The sequence below is a fragment of the Dama dama genome, chromosome 14 (assembly GCF_033118175.1).
Source record: "Dama dama isolate Ldn47 chromosome 14, ASM3311817v1, whole genome shotgun sequence".
NCBI classification, from domain to species: domain Eukaryota; kingdom Metazoa; phylum Chordata; class Mammalia; order Artiodactyla; family Cervidae; genus Dama; species Dama dama.
This window is the reverse complement of record NC_083694.1, coordinates 48,393,739-48,417,105: the sequence shown is the minus strand read 5'-3', so window position 1 is coordinate 48,417,105 and position 23,367 is coordinate 48,393,739. Positions and strand designations below refer to the sequence as shown.

At 59.2% G+C, this 23,367-nt stretch overlaps 1 protein-coding gene across 1 annotated transcript in view; it reads left to right on the top strand.

Moving 5' to 3' along the window:
* Positions 1–23,367, top strand: part of AGRN (agrin) — a 36,257-nt gene that overhangs the window by 7,231 nt on the left and 5,659 nt on the right. The window contains exons 3-26 of the mRNA XM_061160656.1: positions 10,788–10,835; positions 14,336–14,551; positions 14,798–15,022; positions 15,111–15,335; positions 15,521–15,727; positions 16,791–17,009; positions 17,084–17,278; positions 17,369–17,569; positions 17,652–17,800; positions 17,887–17,992; positions 18,687–18,803; positions 18,886–19,050; positions 19,206–19,349; positions 19,456–19,580; positions 19,656–19,761; positions 19,854–20,186; positions 20,266–20,403; positions 20,860–20,987; positions 21,125–21,239; positions 21,318–21,437; positions 21,629–21,976; positions 22,094–22,286; positions 22,395–22,610; positions 23,073–23,302. Of these exons, the coding sequence (XP_061016639.1) occupies positions 10,788–10,835; positions 14,336–14,551; positions 14,798–15,022; positions 15,111–15,335; positions 15,521–15,727; positions 16,791–17,009; positions 17,084–17,278; positions 17,369–17,569; positions 17,652–17,800; positions 17,887–17,992; positions 18,687–18,803; positions 18,886–19,050; positions 19,206–19,349; positions 19,456–19,580; positions 19,656–19,761; positions 19,854–20,186; positions 20,266–20,403; positions 20,860–20,987; positions 21,125–21,239; positions 21,318–21,437; positions 21,629–21,976; positions 22,094–22,286; positions 22,395–22,610; positions 23,073–23,302 (4,269 nt within the window). The remainder of the gene's footprint in view (positions 1–10,787; positions 10,836–14,335; positions 14,552–14,797; positions 15,023–15,110; positions 15,336–15,520; positions 15,728–16,790; positions 17,010–17,083; positions 17,279–17,368; positions 17,570–17,651; positions 17,801–17,886; positions 17,993–18,686; positions 18,804–18,885; positions 19,051–19,205; positions 19,350–19,455; positions 19,581–19,655; positions 19,762–19,853; positions 20,187–20,265; positions 20,404–20,859; positions 20,988–21,124; positions 21,240–21,317; positions 21,438–21,628; positions 21,977–22,093; positions 22,287–22,394; positions 22,611–23,072; positions 23,303–23,367) is intronic.

Here is a 23,367-nt window from a genome sequence, read left to right as displayed (position 1 = left end):
TAGTGGAGTGCAGTTTATTACACCAGCGGGCCCAAGGCAGAGTCTTCTCTTAGCCAAGGATCCTGACCAGTTTTTCTGAAAACCTTATATACCCTAAGTGTACCTGCCCAAACCCACCTCCCCAAATTCCCTGAAACTAGTCTGAACAAAGGAAAAGAAAGATAGAATCAAAGTTAACCCTTGATTCATATGCCTTAAGCCTAGGTAGTCAGCAGTGGACAATTATCAATAGGCCTGTGATCATACCCCAATAAGCATGATAGAATGTATGATTCTATTCGGTTACACAGATAATTAGGGTATTCTTTTAGGCAACAGAGAGTCTAGGTAGGAGCCCTGGGGCTCTTCCTTCCGGGGGCCTGGTTTTCCAGTTGGTATGTCATTTCCATAGATACTGGGCATATAGCTCAAAGCCCACAGTCTGGCCCAAGATGGAGTCCTGCTTTCAAGATGGAGCCTGTTCTGTCTGTTTCCTCCTTCATTCCCCCAACTTGATGCTCTTAACTCATAGTATGAGCATCATTCATAGGGATATATTGCACTGACTCTCCTACCTCCAATTTGGGAGAATGACATCAACCTTTGGGTTACAAAGTTCATAATACATTGTAAAATAAAGGGTCCACAAAGCAGATCAAGGCAACTATAACAATGGTAAATATAGTTTTCTACCAATCACCCTTCACTCAAAATAGGACCGAAGTCCAAAAAGGAAGATTATCATCAGACATAACTTTTATCTGACCTTTCATGTCATCTAGGGTGGCTGATATATAGCCAGATAAATCAGGAATATATACACAACATTCAACTTTAATTATAGCACAGGTCCCTGTTTATACTGAAACTATGGTTAGTCTCAAGATGATACCAGCAAGCCCTTTAGCAGCAGTTGATTGTAGAGCTTCATCTCTTTTTCTTCTTTGAGATGATCTTGGTTTCACGGGGATCAGTGGGGTCCTTTTGTGTAGTCCACTCGGTGTCCTCGGGGTCTGCGTGGTATGCTCTCTTCACCCTCCTGTGGTGGATCCAGGGGGTGATACCTGCAGCTTTAACTGCAGTTGGGCTGGTTAGAACAACAGTATATGGACCCTTCCAGTGTGGGGCCGAGGAGTTGTGTTTCCAGTCCTTGACCATACCTGATCCCCGGGCACAAATTCATGAATCTGTTCCCCAAGGGGAAATGGCACCCTTTCTTGTACAAACTTAGTTACCTGATTTATTACCTCACCCGGTTGTTCCATCTGCTGTGAAATCTCATCTCCCCTTACCTGAGGCAAATTTGTTGACACCTGTTTTATTATGGGAGGGGTCCTCCCATACACAATTTTGTATGGAGAAGAGCCATGGGACCGTGGGGTCATCCTGAGTCATCCTGACTCATCCTGAGTCGGAAACACGTCCACCCAGGAGCAGTCAGTCTCTAAGATCCACTTGGAAAGTCACTTTAAGTGTCCAGTTGGTTCCTTCCACCATCCCAGAACTCTGGGGCCTATATGCTGTATGTAATTTCCACTTGATGTTTAAAGTTTTGCTTACTTGTTATACTAAATCAGCTACGAAAGCCGGGCCATTGTCAGATCCAATGCTGGTAGGAAATCCAAATCTGGGAACTATCTCCCTAAGCAGGCACCAGGCTACTTCTGATGCTCTTTCAGCCTGAGTAGGAAAAGCTTCTACCCATCCCGAGAACGTACATACTATGACCAGCAGGTAATGGTAGTGTCGGCGAGGTTTCATTTCAGTGAAGTCCACTTCCAGATGTTCAAAGGGCAGCGTGCCTTTTACCTGAATCCCTGGAAGTTTCTGTCTGTGCCGAGAGGCAGCATTGACCTGTGAGCAGGCAGTGCAGTTCTGAGATTCTGTCCTGCATAGGGAAGAGAGGCGGGGAACCAAGAAATATTTTCAAATTAGCTCTTCCAGTTTATCATGGCCTAGATGGGTCGCTTGGTGTGTTTGGCTTACCAGAGTGGGTGCCAGCTCCTCTGGTACCAATAATTTGCCTCTTGGCAATTCCCACCATCCCTTTTCAGTTTTGATGGCTCCTTCTGCTTTGGCTAGTTGGTTTTGGGCTTCAGTGTATTTTGGAGAGTCTAGCGTTAGCTCAGGTAGCTCCACCAATATTAGAGCTTTAATAGGGGCTTCACTTGTCACCCCCAAGCCCTCAGCTGCTTGTTTAGTGGTCTTATCTGCCAGTCTGTTCCCTGAGCCCAGGGGGTATCCTCTTTTTGACGTCCTCAGCAGTGTATGACTGCAACCCTTTCTGGTTCCCAGGCAGCATCTAATAGGGTCTTAATTTCTTCCTTATTTTTAATATCTTTTTCACTAGCTGTCAAAGGCCTCTCTCCTGATACAGAGCCCTGTAGTGTGGCAAAAGCATACCTGGAGTCTGTGTAAATGTTTGTCTTCTTACCTTTTGAGAGCTGGAGGGCCTGGATTAGAACATATAGTTCGACCTGTTGAGCGGACCAGTGTGAGGGCAGAGAGCTAGCCTCAATGATGGTTTCTTCCATGACCACTGCGTATCCTGACAGTCGTTGTCCTTGTTTCACCCAGCTTGTGCCATTGGTATACAGGACCCAGTTTGGGTCCGGGATTGGCTGGTCTCTCAAGTCAGTCTGCTGGCATATTTCCTTGCAATCATGTGAGGGCCCACCTTCTCCCACAAGAAAGAGAGTGGCCAGATTCAGGGCCTGACAAGGCTCAGTAGTAACGTGGGGGTTCTCAGTACCCTATGTACTTCTGATATTTCCACTCAATGACACTTAAATTGCCATTCTGCATCCTTCCTCATTGGGGTGAGAAGAGCCTTACCTGCCAGATCCCAGAGGGAGAAGGGGGATTGGCATGTCTTCACCTGCCGGTCAGCACAGTTGAACCAGAACACCACATGATCCAAGACTGTTTCTCCTTTAACTTAAAGTCCATCCTGACTTGGTGGGCTTGAAAAGGTGCGAATGAAAATACAGATGGGTTAAATATCCTACGCCCCAGGCCGTCTCCGGAAAAGCCAATTCGTACTCACTTATGTATCCCCCTCCTTCTAGCCTGACAATTCCGAGGGGGTCAAGAATTTCATAGCAGATGGGACACCTCCTTGGGGAGGGCAGAATACGAGCACACAAAAACCATGCTTCTTCTAAAAATCTCCTGGCAATTGCTTGGTAATAATTTTCCCCAAGACGGCGTGGACACCACCTCCTAAATGACCTTTACAAATTTCCTTCCTAAGCCCTAACACGCTCGCCAACCTGTGTACCAAGCAATCGTTGCCACCTGCCTATTCCAGGCTCCTGTGGTCTGTGCCCCTTCTAATCCCTCCCAGGGGGGTGATCAGGCCCCCTCTTCCACCCTTCCCGGTGGGTTCCTCCTCACCTGAGCGCTCATTTCCCCTGCTGCCGTCCACTACCTGCTAACATGAAAGGTCCGGACATTGAGAAGCAAAATCCTTCCAGAAGAGCAAGGCGCCTTCCCCCCTCTAAAAGATTCGAGCCACAAGTCCTCGGAGTAGTCCCAAATGGGACTTGTCTCCTCAAAGTGAGGAGTTTCCCGGCCCATGCACCAAATGTTGTAGCCACGCGTTCCGGGAAACAAACTCACTCAGAAGGACAATGCAGATAGTGGAGTACAGTTTATTACACTGGCGGGCCCAAGGCAGAGTCTCCTCTTAGCCAAGGACCCTGACCAGTTTTTCTGAAAACCTTATATACCCTAAGTGTACCTGCCCAAACCCACCTCCCCAAATTCCCTGAAACTAGTCTGAACGAAGGAAAAGAAAGATACAATCAAAATTAACCCGTGATTCATATGCCTTAAGCCCAGGTAGTTAACAGTGGACAATTATCAATAGGCCTGTGATCATACCCCAATAAGCATAATAGAATGTATGATTCTATTCAGTTACACAGATAATTAGGGTATTCTTTTAGGCAACAGAGAGTCTAGGTAGGAGCCCTGGGGCTCTTCCTTCCGGGGGGCCTGGTTTTCCAGTTGGTATGTCGTTTCCATAGATACTGGGCATAGAGCTCAGAGTCCACAGTCCGGCCCAAGATGGAGTCCTGCTTTCAAGATGGATCCTGTTCTGTCTGAAACAGGACTGGGGGCTGCTCCTTCAGCCCCAATAGCACTTGACACCCCAGAGTCCCAGGAAGTGCCCACCTCTCAAGAAAAAGGGATCTCAGAAATGAGACAGTTGGTGACAGCTACCCTGATGAGAGTGACCCAGCTCATCAGTTCTGTGTCCCCATGGGCTACACGGGGACTCAGGAGGGATCTGGGCCCTGTCCTAGGCTGTGACTGGGAGCTGGGGAGGTGACCTAGGCCTCTGGTGGAGCTTCCAGTGGGGAGGGAAGCTCCCCTCAAAGGGGCCTCTCCCCCCAGAGCAGATCCTGAGAACTTCCTCTGAGGAAGGCCCCCTGCTAGGGGCTGCTTACAGCTGGACCTGGGAAGGGGAAGATGGTCCCTCCCACCACCCCTCCCACCGAGGCATGGGAGGAGCAAGCTCTCTGTCCTCACAGGCAGCCAGCTGTTTCCAGCTGTGTGGCCTGCACATATGTGTGTGTGTGTGTGTACATTTGTATGCACGTGTGCCTGCAACCTCAGGTGTACCAACCAGCACACAACAATTCTGGTCGAAACTCCAGCTGGTGGCCTGTGGTTCCTGCCACCCTTGTATCCCAGGACTCAGCCTGGGGAGGGGACCCTGCAGATGCTCTGCCAATGGGATGATAACCGGCAACCTTGGCTTGTGTCCCAGAATTCTGGAAACAGGGCTGTAGACCTCTGCTTTTGTGTGGGTCCCACCTCCTGCCTGCTGCCCCAGTGTCCAGCTATGCTCCCCTCCTACCACCCCATCCCCAGCAGAGAGCTGGGCCCCTCCTCCTGTGGGCTCTGCCTCTAGGTCTCTCAATGCCAGAGATAGAAGGGCTGCATTGGACAGGAAGAGTCCCTGGGGTCACTTGGGTTCCCTGTCCCCTCACACACCTGCGGGACCCTGTGTCTGGCTCAGTTAGGGAGCAGGGCAGGTCAGGAGAGGTGGGTCTGCCTTTGGTGTGAGGTGGGCCTGAAGCTCCATGCCTCTGCCCTTAGCAGCTGCCTCTGCGCTGCCCCCTCTGTGCACCAGGCCCAGAAGCAGGCAGCCTGCTGTGGCTCCCTGAGGCACCTTTCCTTCTGGCAACAGGTACATGATTTCTATGTACATTGGGGAGAAATAAAAGCACATCTGGTCCAGATTATGGACTGTCCTGACCCACAAGTGGGGTAAGGATGTGTGTCCACCTCTGTTCCTGGAGAGGGGGCAGTGAGGCTTGCTAGAGTCCACATGTGAATCCATCCATCAGTTCCTTCCTCACCCACCTGTCCGCTCAGGGCCTAGCAGCAGACCCTCACAGGACCACTGGAAAGGGCTTCTGCAGCTCCCCATGGAGCTCTCTTCTGTCTAGTCAGTCTTTCTGCCCCTTTGTTCCCAGCTTCTCTTAGTTCCAATAGGTGTCTGTCTGCCACTCCTCTTCATCTTGACATCCTCAATACCTCCAAGAAGCACCACCCCCCAACTCAGACCTTTGTGCTGGACTGTGCATCTCTCTTGGCCTGCCCGTGGCCCTCAGCAGGAACACAGGGTCTCCTGACTCACCAGCACTGACCACACCTGGGTGCCACCCTGGCTCCTCCAGCTTTCTGTTTCCTCCTAGACATGGGCAGGACCTGGCTGAAAGAGGTGGATTTGGGGCTGTCCTAGAGGGGAGGGACAGAAGGCATGGATCAGCTAGCTCCACCCCATCCCCTACCTCAGGGATCCCCAACCCCGGGGCCATGGACCGCTACTGGTCGGTAGTCTGTTAGGATCCAGACCACACAGCAGGAGGTGAGGGGCTGGAGGGCTGGTGAACAAGTAAAACTTCATCTATGTTTATAGCTGCTCCCCACTTTGGCATTACCAGCTGATTTCTGCCTCCTGTGAGATCAGTGGTGGCATAATAAATGTAATGCGTTTGATTCATCCCCAAACCTCTCCCCAGCCAACTCCCAGTTCGTGGAAAAACTGTCTTCCACGAAACTGGTCCCTGGTACCAAAAAGGTCGGGGACAGCTGCCCACCTTTTCTCCAGGTGTCTGCTGCCCCCTCCTCTGTTCGGCTGGCGCCCCCTGGTGGCTGAAGCCTGTCTTGGCAGGCGTCCCGGCCCTGGGCTCCTCAGGCCCGCTGGTCTGGCCTTGGCCCTTGTTTCCCTGAGGCCTCACCAGGCTGGCTTCTCCTGGTCTCGTGCAGTCTCCTGAGCTTGTTTTTTTTACTGGGCCTCTGTAGTTGGCTGTGTCTGGATGTGCAGACCCCTCGACCCCATCCTTCGGGTCTCTGTACAGATATCCCCCACGTAGATGCTGCGATCTAGGGCAATCTCTGCTACACGGTAACCTCCCAGGGGCAGAGAGCTGACCCGACTCGGCACCTGCCTCCTGCACTGAGCCCCACTCCCGGAGCTTGGCCGGGCCCGGGCAGGATGAATGCTGAGTGATGAAGGAGGAGGGGTGCCTGGGTCAGCGGCCACTGCCCTGCGAGCCAGCCCCACCTCTTCCATAAGCTCTCACTTAATACCACCTCCCGACCGGCAGTGTGGGCCCTGCCTGGGGGCTCGTGGGTGGGCACACAGCCCGCGGAATCAAACGTGGGCGCCTCCCTGCCCTAGCCTCACCTGAGGGGGCGATCGGGGCCCGGGCTGGACGGCTGGACGCCGCCTCCTTCCCAGCGGCTGGCCCCAGTCCAGCAGCGACGTCCCGCTGTGAAACGCCCATTGTCTGCTGAGGCCGAGGGGGAGGGGATGGCCCTGAGACCCGATACTAGGAGCCTGGGGAAGGGGGCCGCCCTGCCCCGTCCTCTTCCCCTCCCCCGCCAGGGCGGCCAGACACCTGAGGCTGGAGGCCGCCTGGCACTCGACTGTTCGATACACTTTAAACACTAGCGGGGTACCCTCAAGGGTTACCCCCCCCACACACACACACCAGCAAAGGTGTGTGCGCATGCGTGGAGTGTGCCTGCCGCCGGGAAGGTGGTGTCGCCCCACCCCCACCCCATCCTTTTGGAGCGCGCCGGCCCCTCCCCTACGGAGTGAAAGGGATCAGAGGGAGGCCAGTAGGTAGGACTTTCTATTCTCTCTGGACTTCGTTCCCCATCTTCCTCCCAGGGCCAGGGAAGCGTCTGGAGGGGCCCAACTACACGCGTGTATGTGGGGGCACACCCGAGGTGTGCTGTGTGGATGAGGGGCAATTTTTGCATTGCATGAAGGTGTGCAGTGTGTATGCACGCAGGTGTGTGTGTGTGACTGCACAGTGCCTGTGCAGACTTGAGTGAGTGGTTGTACATATGTCCGCAAAGGGGAGACTTGGAACATGGAGTGTGTGTGTACACGTGTGAGCAGTAGCATGTTGCTGTGTTTAAGCCTAGAGGGGATCTGTTTCTTGGCTTGGTTCATCCTCTCTTCCTGGGACCTGAGCCTGCGTGGGCTGGTCAAGGCTGAATGACTTTTGAGTCTGGAGATCCCAAAATAGCCGGAGTAGCCTGAGCCCTCCTCCCCCTCAACTGGATCTGAGGCCTCAATGGCCCTTTGTCTCTCTGAAGGCATCCAACCCCTGTGGGGGCTCAGACTGGAGCTGAAAGGGACCAGGCTGCATGTGGTTGCCTTTACCCCAGGCCAGGCCGAACAAGGCACCCAGCACCACCACCATGGGAGCATCTAAGGCCAGCCTGTTTGCAGGCAGATTCCAGGATCTCTGCCTGGGGGAGGCCTCCCCCTGATCCCAGGCCTTACCCCTCCCACACTCTGGTTCCCTCCCATGGCCCACCCATGATGCTCCACAGCTGCAGTGGCAGCAGCAAACAGGGCTCGTGTGTCCAGTGGGCAAGTCCGTGGTTTAACTCCTAGCACTGCCTGTAGACCCCTCCCCAAACCAAGGGATCAGATGCAGTCCTAGAGGGGCTGCAGTGAAAAGTAAACGGGAAATGTGTCACTGCCTGGACTCACCACACCATGTTCTGGGCTCTGGGCCAAGCCCTGCCTGGAGAAGATAAAAAGTCAGACCCTGCCCTGGGTGCTCCCAGTCTGGGGCACCGCCAGTATCAGTGTGGTGTGGGCAGTGCCAGGGTGAGGTGAGAGGGTGGGAGGCTCCCCTGAGGAGAGAGTGAGGACAGCCAGGGGCAGGGTCTCCAAGTAGCCTGACTGATTGCTGCTCTGGGTCCATTGTCGCACTTTGTGTATTGGCTTTTCCTGCAAGTTTCAGTAGAACCCTAGGTTCCAGGGCTTCTCTGCCGTGGGTAATGGGGGACCCGGACAGGGTGGGCTGATTCTGCTGGGATTTGGCAGCAGTGTGCCGGGCCGTGGGACGGAAAGGAGTCCAAGGAGATAAACCTGACAACTGAGAGCTGGCTGGCCTGTGGTTGTCCCAGCCGAGGAAGGTTGGGAGGTGTGAAGAGCCCACCTGACGAGGAGGGAGTGAGCGGAGTGTGTGTGGAAGAACTCCCGGGACGTGTTCGTGAGGCAGCTGGACACGTGGTGGGGAGGACGCGAGTGCCAGGGAGCTGCGCGCCCTGGCCCGCTGTGACGTCACTGTCCCGACTTTCCCGGACGGCCTCTGGGGGGCGCTCCGGGCCCGCGGACCCGGCTTGGAGCCCCGAGAGTATTTGCATAACGCTTATTTACATGGGGCTCATTTGCATAATCCTCTCCCGGTGCGGACCCGAGTTGGGAGTGCGGAGATAATTTGAGGTGCTGATGTCAGTTCCTAGGGAGGGGTGGCCCACCCTCTGAATTGAACCCAGCCCACTTCCCACCTGTGTATATGTACTTGGAGATGTTACCCCCACAGTACCAGGGTGGGGGTCAGCAAGAGCAAAGACATTGATAAGCACACGCCGTGACACGCACCCTGCAGCCCAGAACCGGGTCCTTGGTGCAGGCCCAGCCCCGCTAGGGACTCAGACAGACACTCCGCCGCGCCGTCGCTCACACGCACAAGACAGCCCAACCGGTTGGGAGCGGGAGGGAACCCGTCCCTGTCCCGCCCCGCTCTCGCCCACCTACTCTCCCTCTCTCTGCAGCCCCCCACCCCACCCCCACACCTGCGTCTCCAGCTCCAGCCTCCGCTCCCCTTCATCTCCCACCCCGACCCCGGCCCCCCGGCCCGACCCTGCACCTTCCCCAGCCTCAGCGCCCCACCTCTGCGCCCTCCCCGGACCCTGCTCCCTTCCAGCCCTGGTCCCCACAGCCGCCCCCCAGCACCCCCAGCCCATGCGTTCCCTTTTGTGCCGCCGCCTTCCAGTCCTCATCCGCCCCATCCTTCTTGCGGCGCAAGCCGTGACTCCCCGCGGACGCTGGGGTCCCCGGAGGCGTCTTCCTTTGTCTCTGCTCCCCGCCCTCGCTCAGCGGCGCCCCTCGCCCCTCACTCACCACCTCAGCCCCGGCCTGGGCGCGGGGAGCGGGCGCGGCCCTCGGCAGCCGGCTCTTTCTTCTCTCCGGACGCGCGCTCGCTCCTCCCGCTCGCTGCCGTCGCCGCTCCCGCCTCTGCCGGGGACTGAGCAGCTGGGACCCGCCGCCCCGCGCCCAGCTGAGTCCTGGGCGAAGGGCCGCTCGCCGCCAGTCCCCCTCGGACCAGCCTCTCCCAGGCTGCCGGGCGGGCAGGATCCGGGGCTGTGGGACTACCAACGCTGGCTCCGGGAAGGCTGAGCACAGCTGGAGCCCAGCCGAGAGCTGCCGGAGCCTCTGGCCCAGGCCCTGACCGGTGTGGACAGCAGGGGTGGCTCTGGCCCTTGGTTGTTCCTCCGTCTCCCGCCGAGTCCAATTTTGGGATTTCTGCTCCAGGAGAATTCTGCACACCCATTATGAGCCTCAAGGGCTGTGGAGGGGGCCTGGTGCTTCCCACTGCCTGGCTGTGACAGGAGCTGAGCTTTGAGAATAGAGCGGCTGTCAACTGCCCCAGGGGTCCAAGAATGGAGAGTGTGGCACGGAAGAGGCCCAAGGGCGCCCCGTGAGAACCCCCACACCACAAGAGTGGGGGCTGAGGAGCCTGGGTCATGCCTCCACTGCTGCTGGAGCGGGACCGCCGGCAGCGGCGCGGGGTCTCCGTCCTGGTGCGGTATTTCATGATCCCCTGTAACGTCTGCTTGATCCTCCTGGCCACGGCCACGCTTGGCTTCGCGGTGCTACTCTTCCTCAACAACTGTATGTGTCTGCGGGTGTCACTGCCTCTTGGACCCAAGTGACCCTGCCTCTGGTGGCAGAGGTCCCCTGCCTCAGCCAAAAAATTAGGGGACAGGCAGGGTTACAGAGAGGCCATCAGCTGCATCTTCTTGGAACACCACGGGTTGTTCTCTGAATGCCTGAGTCCCCAAAAGCCTGTCCATGGGCTGGGGGGACGGGTGGGAGGATGGTGGCCAGCTCTCATCCTGAGCTGCATTGACAACTTTCTTGGGGATCTGGGGAGTTGGGGCAGCTGGTTGCATTGGGAATAGGGGCTTTGGAAGGGCTTGGGGCTCATCTAAGGAATAGGTGGTGCCTACACCCCTGCCACTGGGCCTTCCTGACAGGTGTCAGGTCAGGATGGTATACAGCTGGAGGGGCAGAGAAGAGCCAAGGCCTCTGTCTTTGTCTACTGCTAGGCCTTGGCCAGTCTTCATGGCTCTGAGTAGAGCCAGCAGAGGGATGTGTGCAGGCAAAGGTGACAGCCTCCAGGTTGGACAATGGAACAGGCTATGGAAGGACCGGCTCAGGGGGAGCTAACTTGAGATTTGTTTTTTTTTTCCAGACAAACCTGGGACCCACTTCACACCAGTGCCCCCAACACCTCCAGATGGTGAGTAAGGGTTCATCTAGTGACAGACTGAGCTTGGAACTCTGTGTCTGGATGGGCAGTAGCACTCTTGGGGGGGAGGAGGTCAGGAGCCATTCTTGGGGTGTGCACATCAGATGTGTTAGGAGTATCTGGAGCAGGAGGAGCCTGGAGGAGAAACCTGAGGAGTCCATAGTAGTGGACAACAAAAGGAACATGGAGTCTGGAATCCCTGGGCCTGGCTGCATCTTGGCCTCAAAGTTGGGACTGGAGCCCCCAGGTTGTGAGACAAGATATGTGCAGAGGGGTTGGGGGCTGCGGACTCAGGGGCTCAGGGGGAGGGTCTCAGTAGGACCAGTGACAGCTGTCCGAGGAGAGTTTGGGGGGGGGGGGGGGGGCGGAGTCTGTCCCTGGACTGAGCAGGCTGGGTCTAGCCTTTGTGCCCTGCTTTGTGGGCTGGGTCCCAGCCCCCTGGGTGCCTCCTGCTGTGCAGGCTGCTGTAATTAAGCTAATGTGAGAGCAGGGGAGGGGACCCTGTCAGTGCTGCAGGAGGGCAGGAGTGGATGGGGTCCTCTTGGGAGACAGGGGCGTTCCCAAGTTTGCTTTCAGTGCCTGGGAACCCTGCTGGACAGGCACCTGCCCCGGTCCACCGAAGTACACACACAGAGGGCCATCCATAATGGGATGAGCCATGGGAGGGGGCAGGGCTGTACTGGACAGGGAGTTTGGGCCCAGGACTGTCTCCCATAGTCTGTGGGCAAGAGGCCTGGAGCTGGTTGGATTTAAATACCCTCTGTCCCAGTATCCTCAGTCTCCTCTCCTCAAGCCCCAAGACCTGCCATGTCTCACCTGCCATGTCTCTTTGCTTTCACACATGCACTGCCCCTCCCCACAGCCTTCTACGTGGGCCCCACACCTACATTCTGAACTCATTCTGAACTCATCACACATTTGGGGACAGCTACCCTCCCCCCACCCCCATGACCATCGTCATTCCTCCTAGGCACACACACGGCACATTCTTGGCCACAGGCAGGGCTCAGGGCATCAGCTCCATCCTCCAACCTACCCAAGTGTGGGGAGAGAGTTAAATATACCCGATCTAACCAGAGGCTATAAAAAGCCACTGCCGCCTCCAGCATTGCATGTTGTGAGGGGGGCCTTGGGCAAGCAAGGAGTGAGGCTCCTGCAGGAGGCCAAGCCCCAGAGGTGACCCTTAAGGGCCACGCTGCCTGCAGGTCTCTGAGCACTCCACCTGCCCTAAGAAGGGGCAGTTTACATGTTGAGGATGAAAGTGTTGGAGGATAAGGAACCTAGTGGTCATACAGAAGCAAATGTCCTTGACCCAGAGGTTGGGACCTTGAGTGATGTCTGGCTGAACCAGGGTGACCAGAGGGAGAGTGAGGCTTGAGCCCAAGGGCACAGACAGAGCAGTTGAGAAGGGAGCCTGTGGTACAGTGAGGTGACCAGGTCCTCAGCCATGGGGGCAGGACCCTGGGAAGGTCTAGTTGAAGCCAAATAAAGCAGCCAGCCAGCCAGAGGAAGTGCCCATGGATTTGGCCTGGGGATCCCCAGGGCCTTGGGCAAGAGAGGGCTGAAGGTAAAAGGAAGTGCTAAGGGGAGAGGAGATGGTTGAGATGGAAAGTGAAAAGAGGGGTCAGAGTGGACACAGTATTGAGCCTGGACAGAGGAGTGGCCGACGTGCTGGCAGCTCTTACAGCTGTGGTCCTCGATGGGTTGACCCCTACACAGTGGCATCCTGGGCCTCTGCAAGCCTTTGCAGGTATTGGCCTATTTAGCCTCACAACAACCTGGGGAGGGGGTAGGTTCTATTGTCTCCAACCCTGGGAGGAGATCCTGAGGTTTGGCCAGGTGATAACTTACTCGCAGTCACATGGCTGGTGAATCTTGGTTCCAGGATCCAATGAAGGATCTGGGTGGTTGCCCATAAGAGGTAGGATTAGGACAGGGGTGTTGCAGGGACTTCAGGCTGGGATATCCACGCTGACCCCACCCTTGCCTCCAGCCCCTGTTCACTCAGCCTGTGTAGGGTGGGGGCAGGGACTCCCAGACAGATACACAGGAGCCCAGGTGGGCTGTTGCTGTGGTGACAGCTCCAGTTCCCTATGTGGCTCCACCCTCCTCGGAATTGAGGGTACTTCCTCTTGCCCCACTTCCTGAGCCCCCTGGGAGGTGACGAGGGGATGCACCCCTGCTCTCCATAACTTATTAATGATAACTGGACCCAATTAAACATTTATTAGATCCAGACAGCTGCAACCGGTAATGGGCCTACCCTGCCCGCAGGGTGTCATCCTCGGCAGGGGTCCTGAGGATTTCACCTGCCCCTGCCCTGACACTATGCTCTGGAGGGATTGTCCTGACAGCTTTGCAGCTCAGTGAGAGGATGTACATTGGCAACACTACAAAGTCAGGAATTAAAATGTTTAAAGAGGGGTTTCCAGGTGGTCCAGTAGTTAAGACTCTGAACTCCCAAAGCAGGTGGCATGGGTTTGATACCTGGTTAGGGAACTAAGATCCTGCATTCTGCACAGCCAAAAAAAAAGTGATAAAATGTTTACAGGAGAGAACAGGTCTGCAAAGCCCTGTGTAGGCTTGGGTCCCTGAGGAGGTCATGCTGAGTGTGATACGGGGTGGCAGGACCTGAGGTGGGGGCTCAGGAGGACAGGTGGGGAAGGATGAGGTGGGTGGGTATGAGGGGCCCCAGGGAAAGATTGCAGCTAGGAGGCCTAGGAGAGTGGGCGGGCCAGGAGCCACAGCAGAGCATGCCCCTGGGGAATGCTGGCTGGGGGGCATGGAAGATGGGGAAGTGGGCAGAGAAGGGCTCAAGTGGGGACAGGCCTGAGGAGAGGGGGAGGCCTCCCAAGAAGCAGGAGGAGGAAGGAGTGAGAAGAGTTGAGGAGCCCTGGAGCAGGCAGGGCACTGGGTCCTGGGCCAGGGTGGAGCATGCCACTGACCTCATATACCCCCACCGCCTGTCCTACAGCTGTGTGACCTCAGGCCTGACTCTGAAAGGCAGGGAAGGTAGTCCCTGGGGGAAGTGACAGGGGCCAGGTGTGGGGGTGGTCACTGGAGTAGCTCCTAGGGATGGGGTGGGGAGAGCTAGGCTCTGAGGAGTAGGTCAGTCAGATGAGGGGCTTCAATTCTGATGAGAAGGTGCTGATTCCCTGTAACAGAGTTGGCCTGGGGGCTGTCTGCTCTCTGTGTGGGGACTGGGTCAGGAGCAGATGTGATGCCCTTCCACAGCTGAGCAGAGAAGGCTCTGGTGGGGGAGCTCTGCGGGGCGGGGGAGGGGCGATTGTTGAGAAGGGGAGGCTTGAGGCCCTGGCCACCATGGGCACACCGGGGTTCCTGTGAGCACCAGCACGAACATGGGTGGGCACGCATATGCAAGGTCTGGGCAGGTATGCAGACATTGGTCCGTGTGCGTGATGACCAGAGGCCTGGAGGTGGCAAAGGCTGGGCCCTGACCCACCCCATTGCATCTTCCACCCCACACGCAGCGTGCCGAGGAATGCTGTGTGGCTTCGGCGCCGTCTGCGAACCCAGCGCAGACGAGCCGGGCCGAGCCTCCTGCGTGTGCAAGAAGAGCGCCTGCCCCAGCGTGGTGGCACCCGTGTGCGGCTCGGATGCCTCCACCTACAGCAACGAGTGCGAGCTGCAGCGGGCGCAGTGCAGCCAGCAGAGGCGCATCCGCCTGCTGCGCCGCGGGCCCTGCGGTGAGTGGGCGGGGCCCTGCAGTGAGGGAATGTGGGGGCGGGTCCCGCGGTGAGGGGCATGCGGGGGGCGGGGCCTGTGGGGATGGGGTTGCGAAGGGCTGGGCGGGGGCGGGGCCTGTGGGGTGGGGGTGGGGCCTACGGTGAAGGGGGTTGGGAAGGGCTGGGCGGGGCCTGTGATGAGCGGGTATGCGGAGGGCCGCTGGCCAATGTAAGGAGTGCCACTCGTCCACCTTGTTCTGCCCACAGGGACCCGGGACCCCTGCTCCAATATCACCTGCAGCTTTGGCAGCACCTGTGTGCCCTCTGCGGATGGACTGACAGCCACGTGCCTGTGCCCTGCCACGTGCCTGGGGGCCCCGAAAGGCCCTGTGTGCGGCAGTGACGGCAGTGACTACCCCAGCGAGTGCCAGCTCTTGCGCCAAGCCTGTGCCCACCAAGAGAACGTCTTCAAGAAGTTCGACGGTCCTTGCGGTGAGCACTGCCCTGCGCGTGTAGCCCGACCTCCCTCAGGGTATACACACAACCGGCAGTGCCCTGACCTCCGTCTTCCTGCCCCCAGACCCCTGCCAGGGCTCCCTCAGTGACCTGAGCCGTACCTGCCGTGTGAACCCGCGCACGCGGCAGCCGGAGATGCTCCTGCGACCAGAGAGCTGCCCTCCGCGTAGGACACCTGTGTGTGGGGACGATGGGGTTACCTACGATAATGACTGCGTCATGGGCCGAACAGGGGCTGCTCGAGGCCTCCTCCTCCAGAAAGTGCGCTCTGGCCAGTGCCAACCTCGAGGTGGGCGGCTCCTGGGGGAGGGCCCCTTCCTGGGACTCTGCATGACCCAGGGCCCTGCTCGTCCCCACCTTCCCCTCAGGTCCCCTGGGTCCCCAGTCTTCACCCCGTGTGCCCATGGAGCCCCTACCCATCCCAGGGAGGTCTGGTATGGTTCTCTTACTCTTCTGATCTCCCTGCTCCCCCAGACCAGTGCCTGGAGCCGTGCAGATTCAATGCTGTCTGCCTATCCCGCCGAGGCCGCCCCCGCTGTTCCTGCGACCGCGTCGTCTGTGACGGAGCCTACAGACCCGTATGTGCCCATGATGGGCACACGTATGACAATGACTGCTGGCGCCAGCAGGCCGAGTGTCAGCAGCAGCGTAGCATCCCTGCGAAGCACCAGGGCCTGTGTGGTGAGCATGAGGGCAGGCTCCATGCCGGGAGCAGGCTGGTCCGTTGGTCCACGCTGCCTGTCATCACATGCCATGTCCATGCTGAATCATGCTCCTCCTGGGCTTGTGGGAGAGGGCTGGTCACTCTGAGGAGGGCTGGCAGGGTTTTTGTCTGTTGGCGGACTCTGGGGGGTGGGATTTGTCAGGAAGTTGGCTGCAGCACCTGGGGGGATGTTGGGTCCAAGGCTGGTGTCTGTGGGCGGGCTCCTTGGCACCTGCCTGGCAGCTCTCAGGTCTTCTGGGTCCCACGCTCTTGGGACACACAGCCACCTTAGAGGCAGAGTCTCAGCGGAGCTTCAGTGGGCCAGGAATGGGCAGAGGCAGCGTGTCCTGCGTGCACTGGGGCTCTGCCCACCTCTCACTCCGTCCCCGTCAGTTGGTCTGTCCATCTTTCTGGTCTCTCTCTCTGCGTCTGTATCCTCTCCTCTGCACTCCCTTCCCTCTTGGCTCCACCTCTTGTGTCTTCCAGCCTGACCTGCTGGCAGGATGAGGTACCGCGCCTGCCGCCAGGAGCCCACAGCCCGAGGTCTGCCCCCCGCGCGGCAGGGGGGGGGTGGCTCGCTGCTGCCTGGCCTTGTGGTCCTCAGAGCAAGTGGACAGACACCTCCTCCCCCGTGTGGCCCTGGGTGTGGCTCTGGGTTGCAGACTCCTCCACCCACAGAGAGACTCCCCCCTGCACATGCATGAGTCCCAGGGCTGTGTCAAGGGTCAGTGGCCTAAGCAGGCTGGTAAACCTGACCCTCCAATACCCCACTGAGGTCAGTCAAGAAATTCCTGTGCTAGAGGGCAGCCCCATCCCACACTCATACAGGGGCCCAGGGCCGTTTTGGTCTGTGTCCCTGTCCATGTCTCTCCTGTGTCTGTCCCTTTCTCTGCTGTGTCCTGTGCATCTGGTCCTTCTCCTGGTCCACTCTTCCTCCACCATCCCCACCCTGGGTGGGGGTCTGCTGCGTGGGGCTAGGGGCTTTGTGCATTGCCTAGGAGAGCAGGTGGAGACCTTGCTGAATGTCCATGTTCTCCCCAGACCAGCCCCCATCCCCATGCCGCGGGGTGCAGTGTCCATTTGGGGCGACATGTGCTGTGAAGAATGGGGAAGCTGAGTGTGCGTGTCGGCAGGCGTGTTCAGGCATCTATGACCCTGTGTGTGGCAGTGATGGCATCACATATGGCAGTGCGTGTGAACTGGAAGCTACAGCCTGTGCCCTTGGGCGGGAGATCCGAGTGGCTCGCCGAGGACCCTGTGGTCAGTGGTGGATAAGTGGGCCTGGTTGTGGGGAGGCCGTCCCTGTCACCATTGTGATGAAGTCTTCTCCCCAGACCGCTGTGGGCAGTGCCGCTTTGGAGCCCTGTGTGAAGCTGAGACCGGGCGCTGTGTGTGCCCCTCTGAATGCGTGGCCTCGGCCCAGCCTGTGTGTGGCTCTGATGGGCACACGTATGCCAGTGAATGTGAACTACACGTCCATGCCTGCACACACCAGATCAGTCTGCATGTGGCCTCGGCTGGTCCCTGCCGTGAGTGGAGCTGGGTACACCTGGTGGGTATGGTCCCGTGCCTCTTTCACCCGGTATCCACTGACCCCCTTCTGGCTCCACCCTCTCTAGAGACCTGTGGAGACACAGTGTGCGCCTTTGGGGCTGTGTGCTCGGCGGGGCAGTGTGTATGTCCCCGGTGTGAGCGCCCTCCGCCTGGCCCCGTGTGTGGCAGCGATGGCGTGACCTACGGCAGTTCATGCGAGCTCCGGGAGGCTGCCTGTCAGCAGCAGACACAGATCGAGGAGGCCCGGGCTGGGCCGTGTGAGCAGGGTATGCTGGTGGGCAGCTGGGGTGGGCTACTAGGCACCAGCCTCGGCTGGGACCCCAAGGTGATGTGACCTCCTCCCTGTAGCCGAGTGCGGCTCCGGAGGCTCAGGCTCAGGAGAGGACGGTGAGTGTGAGCCTGAGCTGTGCCGGCAGCGAGGTGGCATCTGGGATGAGGACTCGGAGGATGGGCCGTGCGTCTGTGGCTTCAGCTGCCAGGGCATGCTGAGGAGCCCGGTGAGCATCCCCCCCAACCTGGCTCTGATTGGGCAGCGAGGCAGGGGCTGTGGCCGCCCACACCTGCCCTGATGCCATTCCCCCAGGTGTGCGGCTCGGATGGAGTCACCTATCACACGGAGTGTGAGCTGAGGAAGGCCAGGTGTGAATCGCGGCCAGAGCTGCATGTCGTGGCCCAGGGAGCCTGCCGTGGTGAGTGAGCGTGTGGGCGTGTTCGGCTGCATGCGGGCGCACATGCGCATGCTTAAAGGTACATGTGCCCATGGGTGTGAGGAAAGTGGGAGTCTTTGTCTTGTTCGAAGCTGTGTGTGTGCTATGGTGGGTGTGTGTGAACATGTGTGTTGTGTTTGAAGTGTGCAGTTTTGGTGCATATCTGTATTCATGCAGCTGTAGTGTGTGGACTGCTGGTCAGCAAGTGTTCACTGAGCACCTACTGTGTGTGAGGGCAGCAGTGAACCAGTGAAGCGCATCCATTAGGCACTTTCTCTTGTGGGAGGAGACCGATGGTGACCAGCGGTCGTATTTGTGTGCATACACAAGTGCTCCTGTGTGTGTCTGCATGCGGGGGATGTGCTGAGTGTGTGTCCTGCCACCTTGCAGAGGCTCACTAATCTGAGTGTGGCTCTGGTTGTACATGTGTACACAGGGCTTCACATCCAGGATCTGTGGTATCTCATGTATTGTAGGTCCTTTGCATATAGACATTCTCCTTCTTGTATGTTGTATGAGGTTCTTACCTGTGACCCGAGCTGCAGTCCAGAGGCCTCAGTGGGAAGTGGCATCAGGAGGGCTGAGTGGTGATGGCTGGGGAGCTTGAGGCGGAGTGGTCACACCCAGGTTGGGCATCTAGTCCTGCCTGGCACCTAAACCCCTTCCCTCCCTGCAGGCCTCATTTTGGCCCCGTTGCCACCTGCGATTCCCCTGCACTGTGCTCAGACCCCCTACGGTTGCTGCCAGGACAACATCACTGTTGCCCGGGGTGTGGGCCTGGCTGGCTGCCCCAGTGAGTACCTGAGCTCAGCCCTGACCTGCAGTCGCGCAGAGCCATGTGACTACAGTGACCCTGTTTTGCGCTGGCCTTGCAGGCTCATGCCAGTGTAACCCCCACGGCTCCTACGGCGGCACCTGTGACCCAGTCACAGGCCAGTGTTCCTGCCGCCCGGGCGTGGGGGGCCTCAAGTGTGACCGCTGTGAACCTGGCTTCTGGAACTTCCGTGGTATCGTCACTGATGGCCGGAGCGGCTGTACCCGTGAGTGCCAGGGCCCATGGGCAGTCCCTAGCTGAATGCTCCTGCCTGTCCACCCTGTCCCTGTGTCCCTTGTCCCACCTGGCAGGGGCTAGGTCAGGCTCCAGAGCCCATGGAGAAGCCAGCACAGACCTCAGCCTCCTCCCCTTGCCTTCCAGCCTGCAGCTGTGACCCCCAGGGCGCTGTGCGGGATGACTGTGAGCAGATGACTGGGCTCTGTTCCTGTAAGCCTGGGGTGGCCGGGCCTAAATGTGGGCAGTGTCCAGATGGCCGTGCCCTGGGCCCTGCTGGCTGTGAAACAGGTGAGGACCAGATCTGGCACTGCCCCAGGCCCCTCTGCTGGGGGGTAGATCTGTCATAGGGATGGGGCCTCCTGAGCCAGCGGACTCTCCCGTGTCTGTGCTTCAGACTCATCGCCACCCACGACGTGTGCTGAGATGCTTTGTGAGTTTGGGGCATCCTGTGTGGAGGAGGCTGGCTCTGCCCACTGCGTGTGCCCAACACCCACCTGTCCAGGGGCTGATGCTACCAAGGTGAGGGATGGGGAATGTGGAGGGTAGCAGGAGTGGGGTGGGCCCTACGCTCTGCATCTTTGCCCTGTGCCTCAGGTCTGTGGGTCAGATGGAGTCACTTATGGTAATGAGTGCCAGCTGAGGACCATCGCCTGCCGCCAGGGCTTGGAGATCTCTATCCAGAGCTTTGGCCCCTGCCAGGGTGAGGCCTTACCCACTGCCCCAGACTCACCTGGAAGGCTTGACTGTGCTCTGACCCTGGGCCCTGACACCTGGGTTCTCCTCTCCTCGCAGAAGGCATCACTTCTGGTCCCCGTCTGACATCCGCATCTGTGGCCCCCTCAGCACTTGACCTGAACAAGGCACCATTGCCGCCCCCCAGCGCCTTGCCCCTGGCTCCTAGCAGTACCCGCCACAGCCAGCCCCCTTCTCGAGCCTCATCACAACCTTGGACCATGGCCAGCATCCCCAGGACCACTGCAAGGCCAGTGCTGACCATGCCTCCCATGGCCCCCTCCCCGGCAGCCAGCCTCGTCACCTCTGCCTTTGGCGAATCTGGCAGCGCTGATGGGAGCGGTGACGAGGAGCTGAGCGGTGACTTGGAGGCCAGTGGGGCTGGCTCAGGAGGTGAGCATGGGCTCAGGGACCTGAGGGCAGGGCCCAGGAGGGCTGCACCTGCAGCTGGGCTCAGACAGTACTTCCCCAGGACTTGAGTCCCCGGAAAGAGACAGTGCTGGGACCCCTGGGCCACCCATGGAAAGGGCTTCCTGCTACAACTCGCCTATGGGCTGCTGCTCAGATGGCAAGACACCCTCCCTGGATGCAGAGGGCTCTAACTGTCCTGGTAAGTAGGGGGCCGGGGGCCAGGGTGGAGTGTGAGGCGTGGCCTAGCCACGGCTAGAGACGCCACCTCTCCTCCCAGGCCACAGGCCTGCCCAGCAGGTGGGCACCTAGGGTTTGTGGTCTTCTGGTTTTATTAATAGCACACATGTGCCAGTGGTCCTGGGGATCCAGCACAAGCACGTATATGTGTGTTCTCGGGCCCTGCACACTCGTGGGTGCCTAGGACCCCATGGCTAACGTGTTTTTCCTATTGCAAGCCAGCCTGGGGCACTGCTCCAAGGAGTCTGCCTGGTAACTGAAGCCAGCCCTGCCCTGGGGTCCCCACTAACCTCATGACCATCCGACTAACCGCCACCTGCCCTGCACCCTGTGTGGCTTGCTGCTGGGGCCTATGCCCATGGCTGGTTCAGAAGCCAGGCAGGTGCCAGGCAGGACCTCACTGGCCCCTCCTCTGCAGCCACCAAGGCGTTCCAGGGTGTGCTGGAGCTTGAGGGGGTCGAGGGGCAAGAACTGTTCTACACGCCGGAGATGGCGGACCCCAAGTCTGAGCTGTTTGGGGAGACTGCCAGGAGTATTGAGAGCGCAGTAAGTGTGGGGCTGGGGCCCCAGTCCTGCCAAGCCACCAGCCTTTCTCCAGGACAGACCAAGAGAAGCGCTGGGGGGTGGGCCCCCAGCTCCAGCCCAGGCAGCCTCCCAGAGCCTAACTCACTCCCCACCAATAGCTGGATGACCTCTTCCGGAACTCGGACGTTAAGAAGGACTTCCGAAGTGTCCGCCTACGGGACTTGGGGCCAGGCAGCTCGGTCCGGGCCATTGTGGAAGTACACTTTGACCCCAGTGAGCCCCCGCCCTGGTCCCCCTTGGGGGTGGAGGGGCACCCTCGGCTCCACCATGCTCAGGGTTGCTCCTCCCCAGCCACAGCCTTCAGGGCGTCCGACGTGGGCCGGGCCCTGCTCCGGCAGCTCCAGGTGTCCAGGCGCAGGTCCCTGGGCGTGAGGCGGCCTCTGCAGGAACACGTGCGGTTCATGGACTTCGGTGAGTGCCTGGTCCAGCACTGCCATGGCTTGTTCCCACCCCCTGCCCCCCCTGCCCTTGGGGCCCCTGCTCCTTGTGGGTCTTAATGGTGTCCTCACCCCTCAGATTGTCCCCACCTTCCTGTCCCCCCCACCCCTGCACTGCCCTGGGGACCTTTCTCTTTCTGCGTCCTGATGACATCCCCTTCCCAGACTGGTTTCCTGCATTCTTCACGGGAGCCACCCCGGCTGCAGCCACAGCCAGAGCCACCACGGTGGCCCGCCTGCCACCTTCAGCTGCAACCCCTCGGGCCCACTATCCCAGTCACACAAGTCGGCCCGTCAGCAGGACCACACCTCCCCCGACCACGCGCCAGCCCCCCCCCACTGCCCCTAGTCGTGTGCCTGGACGCCGTCCCCTGCCCCCAGGCACCCAGCAGCCCCGAAGGCCCTGTGACTCCCAGCCCTGCCTCCATGGGGGGACCTGCCAGGACCAGGGCTCGGGTGCAGACTTCACTTGCAGCTGCCCAGCAGGCACGGGGGGTGCCGTCTGTGAGAAGGGTAAGGTCTTCCATGCCAGAGAGGGGCAGGGAGGCAGAGGGGGCCAGGGTGGGGTGAGGGGCGGGTTGGACTTTGTGGCCCCCATGCCCTCCACTGGCTCCTCCCTGTCTCCTGCAGCCCTGCACCCCTCCGTGCCAGCCTTTGGGGGCCACTCCTTCCTGGCCTTCCCCACCCTCCGTGCCTACCACACCCTGCGCCTGGCACTCGAGTTCCGGGCACTGGAGCCCCAGGGGCTGCTGCTCTACAACGGCAATGCCCGGGGCAAGGACTTCCTGGGACTGGCGCTGCTGGGAGGCCGTGTGCAGTTCAGGTGGGTGGTGGGTGGTGGGGGTCAGGGATGGGTGTGAGGGGCAGGGAACAAGGCCAGGCAGTGGTCCTGGCTCTGTTTGGCTGTCCTGAATGCCTGCTCCTGCCCCAGGTTCGACACAGGCTCAGGGCCCGCGGTGCTGACCAGCTCCGTGCCCGTGCAGCCCGGCCGGTGGCATCGCCTGGAGCTGTCTCGGCACTGGCGCCAAGGCACTCTCTCTGTGGACGGTGAGACTCCTGTTCTGGGCCAGAGCCCCAGTGGCACTGACGGTCTCAACCTGGACACTGACCTTTTCGTGGGTGGCGTCCCTGAGGATCAGGCTTCCACGTGAGCATGGAGGAGGGTGGGGTGGCCCCAACCACAGACCCCCCCAACCTTGGCTCTGATACCCAACTCTTGAGGGTGGCATCCAGTAGGTCCAAGCTCCCTGTGGGATAACACAGGGGTGGAAGGATGGGCGTGGACAATCGCTGTGACCTGGCCTCAGCCCCAACCCTTGACAGTGACCCTGATTCTGTCCTGATCCTGAGGACCCAGCTGCAGTGTGACCACCAAGGAGGGGCTGGGCTGGCCTTGACCTTCAGTCCCATCACTTGACTCTCAGCTCAGCCCCCTCCTGATTCTATCCTGTTTGTGGGACTACCCATCTTGTGAGCACCAGGGTAGGGGGTGAGGATGGGGAGCAGCCCAGACTCGCGGTCCCGACTGCGTGAGGAACGCCAGTGTCACAGTTGGCCGTGAGAGAGGATGCCTCTGGTCTCTGACCCCTGCCCCTCATCTTGGTGGCAGGGTGCTAGAGCGGACCTCTGTCAGCGTCGGTCTTAGGGGCTGTATCCGCTTGCTGGACGTCAACAATCAGCGGCTGGAGCTGAGCAGCTGGCCGGAGTCTGCGACTCGAAGCTCCAGAGTGGGCGAGTGCGGAGACCACCCCTGTCTGCCTAACCCCTGCTTCGGAGGGGCCCCGTGCCAGGCCCTGGAGGCGGGCAGGTTCCACTGTCAGTGCCCACCTGGCCACTTTGGTGAGGGCAAGATGGGGCTGGGTGCTGGGGGACTGTGTGTCTGTGGGCAGGGCTCGGGCCTCCTG